The sequence below is a fragment of the Lathyrus oleraceus genome, chromosome 7 (genome assembly GCF_024323335.1).
Source record: "Lathyrus oleraceus cultivar Zhongwan6 chromosome 7, CAAS_Psat_ZW6_1.0, whole genome shotgun sequence".
NCBI lineage: Eukaryota > Viridiplantae > Streptophyta > Magnoliopsida > Fabales > Fabaceae > Lathyrus > Lathyrus oleraceus.
This window is the reverse complement of record NC_066585.1, coordinates 546,214,650-546,218,563: the sequence shown is the minus strand read 5'-3', so window position 1 is coordinate 546,218,563 and position 3,914 is coordinate 546,214,650. Positions and strand designations below refer to the sequence as shown.

General features: G+C 34.7%; 1 protein-coding gene across 1 annotated transcript; it reads left to right on the top strand.

The window, feature by feature from the left end:
* Positions 1-1,726: 1,726 nt before the first annotated feature.
* Positions 1,727-2,322, top strand: LOC127107599 (MAPK kinase substrate protein At1g80180). Its single transcript, XM_051044891.1, has one exon. The coding sequence runs from the start codon at positions 1,792-1,794 to the stop codon at positions 2,134-2,136; it is 345 nt and encodes a 114-aa protein (XP_050900848.1). The 5' UTR covers positions 1,727-1,791; the 3' UTR covers positions 2,137-2,322.
* Positions 2,323-3,914: the final 1,592 nt, after the last annotated feature.

Here is a 3,914-nt window from a genome sequence, read left to right as displayed (position 1 = left end):
GTGAACCTTCAGCGTTGGAACACGCTCCCTAGTGTCTCACACATTCTTTTCAACATTTCTCTCCTCCAAGGTGTTGACTTATGGGCGAGAGACTCATTGAAGTGTCCCACCTTAATTCCATTTTGGAACACCTGCACAAACATTTCTTTATTTGGGGGAACGACCGTGATGGTGGCTTCGTTGAACCATACGAGATAGTCCTTCAACAACTTTGAAGGGCTTTGCCGTATATTGTACCTTCTGGTGCTAGACATCTTCCTATGACGGTTGGTGGTGAACTGATGTACGAGTTTTTTTCTCTAGTTCTTCATAATTTGCGATGAAGGCTCGGGATATATACATATACCATCGTAAGGTTGCATACATGGGGGTGCCAAACAAAAAATTTCACTTTAGGGAGTCAAGTGTTCTAATGATGGTCATTTGTGTGTTGATGGAGGTGATGTGTTCATAAGTATCGCAACCTATCAAACTTGGCCAGAAAGGGAGGTTTAAATCCTTCAGGGACATGTACTTCTCATATTTTGTCCGAGAGTAGATGAGGATCCAACATTTACATCTCCTCTGAGGGATTGAACACTAAATGCGCTGTCTGATATTATGGACATTTTCCTCTAGCGTTTGACTATGACAACGTAGTGCATCCATGGTGGCACGCATCTCCGCCAAGGTGTTGGCATCACCGCTACCAATGGTATTCTCCGACGTAGGGGATAGAGTTCTCCTGTTAATCATGGTTGAGGATGGCTAGGTATAGGATTTGAGGGTAACAATGAGTATGGTTATTGTAATAAATAAGTTGTGATCCAAATTATTTTCACCAGCCACATTAGGTACCACTGTAATGGTCAAAACATATAGGTGTGCATGGTATTCCTACAAGAGTAGAGGATATTTAAAGGCCTTAGTAGGTTTATAATAATTTAGGGTGATTAGGACTTGTCATGGTGGTGAGAAGCCATACATGGTGATGTTATAGTGGTTTTAAAGGACATGCTCACGTGAGTTGAGTGATTTTGTATATTAGCATAATGGTTAAGGTATTTTATGCAAATTATAATTTCCCCCTCTTTTGTTAGGGTAAGAGGTATTTATTGAGATCTTTGGACCTAAGACTTAGGAAACCCTAAGAAGTGGTAACCCCTTCTCTTTGACTAAGGGAGATTGTTGATTACCCATTCTTTAGAAAATCATAATATGACTCGGTATGCATAACAAATATATTAATAATGACATTGTGCATGTGTCTTATTAAGAGGGCGAACGCCCTACCAGACAAAGGTAGCGCTTATATGTCACTTCAAGAGGCGGGTAACCCTTGCGTCACCCTTATTTGGGTACTTTCACAAATATAACACTAGAATATTTTTTATCACTAATATAAAAATATTTTATTAATTCTATTTTTAAATTTTTTATTATCTATTTTATTTTTAAAAAATGAATGTATATAGATGGAGAAAAAAAAATAATTTAAAAAAAATGATGTTGCAAGGTGTTACACTCTTTACAACTTAGTTTTTCAAAATTTTCAAATTCTTTCATTTAATTGTGAGGTGTTGAACGTTTTAAATTGACCTTTAAATTGAAGTTGCAAGGTGAAAAACATCTGGCGATAGAACTTTGTTGTAATGTAAAAAACACCTGGCATAAAAACCATATATCTTTACGATAGATTTGTTTGATAACTTTAAGTTATTTTGACACGAAACAAAACTTACTACTTAAGAGACCTATATATATATAAACATCTTCATAGCTTTATATATCCATTTCTCAATAGAAAAAGTGATGGCTAGTCTTGCAAGATCTCAAGTATCATTCAGAAGATCAGGTTCATCTGGTCTTGTTTGGGATGATAGAATCTTATCAGGAGAATTAAACAAACTCAATCCAGAAAAACAACAACAATGCAAGAATACTACAATTGAAGAGTATAATAATAATCTCAAAGAGCATCACGGTGGAACCACCATACAGAGAAGCCGTTCCGCCTGTGCTTCCCGAGGATACCGTTCAGGAAAAGTATTCCCGACAATCGATCCGCCGTCTCCAAAACTCTCCGTGTGCGGCTTCTGTAGCCTTTTCGCGAAAAATGATCTCCGATCAAAGTCTGGAAAACGTCGATCGAGATAGATATTCCGGTGTGTAGGGTGAGTTGAGTTCATAAGAATGTTGGGATTAAAGTTGGGATGTAATTATTATTATGTGGATAATATTTGTTTGATGAGTTTACGAGGAATTTTGATCTTTGTACAAATATAAGGGTTAAAGCGAATCTAAGTGTGTTTGGTCATGCATGAACATGAAAAGAAATTGTGGCAAAAATATGAATTATTAAACTATTGAAACTCTTATTTTTCAAGAACAACAACATACAACAGTAATTTCCTTCATACAAATAATCCTTATCATCCCAATTACCATTGTTGATTGTGAAAAGGTTTTAAAATAGATACATAATTTGATATATCATAGTTTTATCCCATATTTTTTTCTTTTATAAAATTGTTAATGGAAACACAAAAATAGACAATGATAAATACTGCTCCGTCATAATTATAAGCAAAAATAACTATTTTAACATTCATTAAGAAAGTTAGTTAAATATAATTATTTTTTTTTTTATTTTGGTTACAATCAATATCCTTAGTTATAGTTAGATTTGATAAGTTAACTACAACATTAATACTTTTACGCTAAATGAAGAGTATACTAATAATACAAGAATTAATTAGTTTACAAATTAATGACTTTTACTTATAATAGTGACCAAATTTTAAGATCATTTTTTACTTATAATTGTGACCGGAGAGTGTATATTGTTAAAGCAATTTAGTTAGTAGTTGTAGTGACATTATACGATCTTTAATGGATAAGGCACATATAATAGATTAGATTATACGATCTTTAATGGATAAGGCACATATAACAGATTCTTGAAGCGTCATTTTGTCCTTTATGCCATTCACTGCTTGCTAGAGAAATTCTTTCTTCCTTTTATCGTCATATTTTCTTGCGAGTTTTGTTGCTCCAGTTTTTGGTAAAGCTCGTGTATGAGAAATCGATCCATTTTCCTGCGAGTTTCGCTCGTTTGTACTTGATATTTTCTTGTGAGTTTCACTCGTTTTTACTTGACATGTATGAGAAATCGATACATTTTCCTTAAGATTAAGCTAACATCTTCTTCTTACTTTTGCATCTTTTCTAAGGTTTCCTAGGTAGTGTGTTATTGATATTGTTGCTTCTCTTTCGATAGGTTTCTCCCCCATTGACATTTTTTATATGAGTTTTTGCATTTGAACTTTCTTGCTTATCCCATATTGTTCGTACTAGTCTCTTTTTCATAGACTTTTTTTATACAATGGTAATGGCGTCAACTATGTCTCAGAAGGATTTTTTTTATCTCGGTCGATTGGGTGGACTGGGAAACATTGGAGATTGTTTATGCTTTTGTTCGTAAGGGTGGCTTATATTAGACTTTGATTGATATGGGGCCTTCACCTGACTGGAGGTGTTTCCACCATATGGAAACAAGACATTATGTAGTGAATATGATGGGTGTGTCATTCCTTTTCATGAGTGTTTATTCTCCCTTATGGGATTCCGCCTTCCATTTAATGACTTCGAGATTAGTGTCAGGAATCACTTAATGATCTCACTTTTGCAACTGCATCTGGTGAGTTAGTATTTTGTCATGGTTTTTTTTCATATTGGTGTGAATATAAAAGGGGATGGGGGAAGTTCATATCTTAGCCTAAAATTGAAGAACTTTTGGTATATATTCCATTTATACAGCCTTCCCGGTTGATGTCCGCTGAGGAGCGTGTATCGGTTCCAATTAGGTTGCCTCGTGTATTTATAGCTCACCAGTCTGAGAATACATTTCTTATATTTTTAGATCACCATGGTCT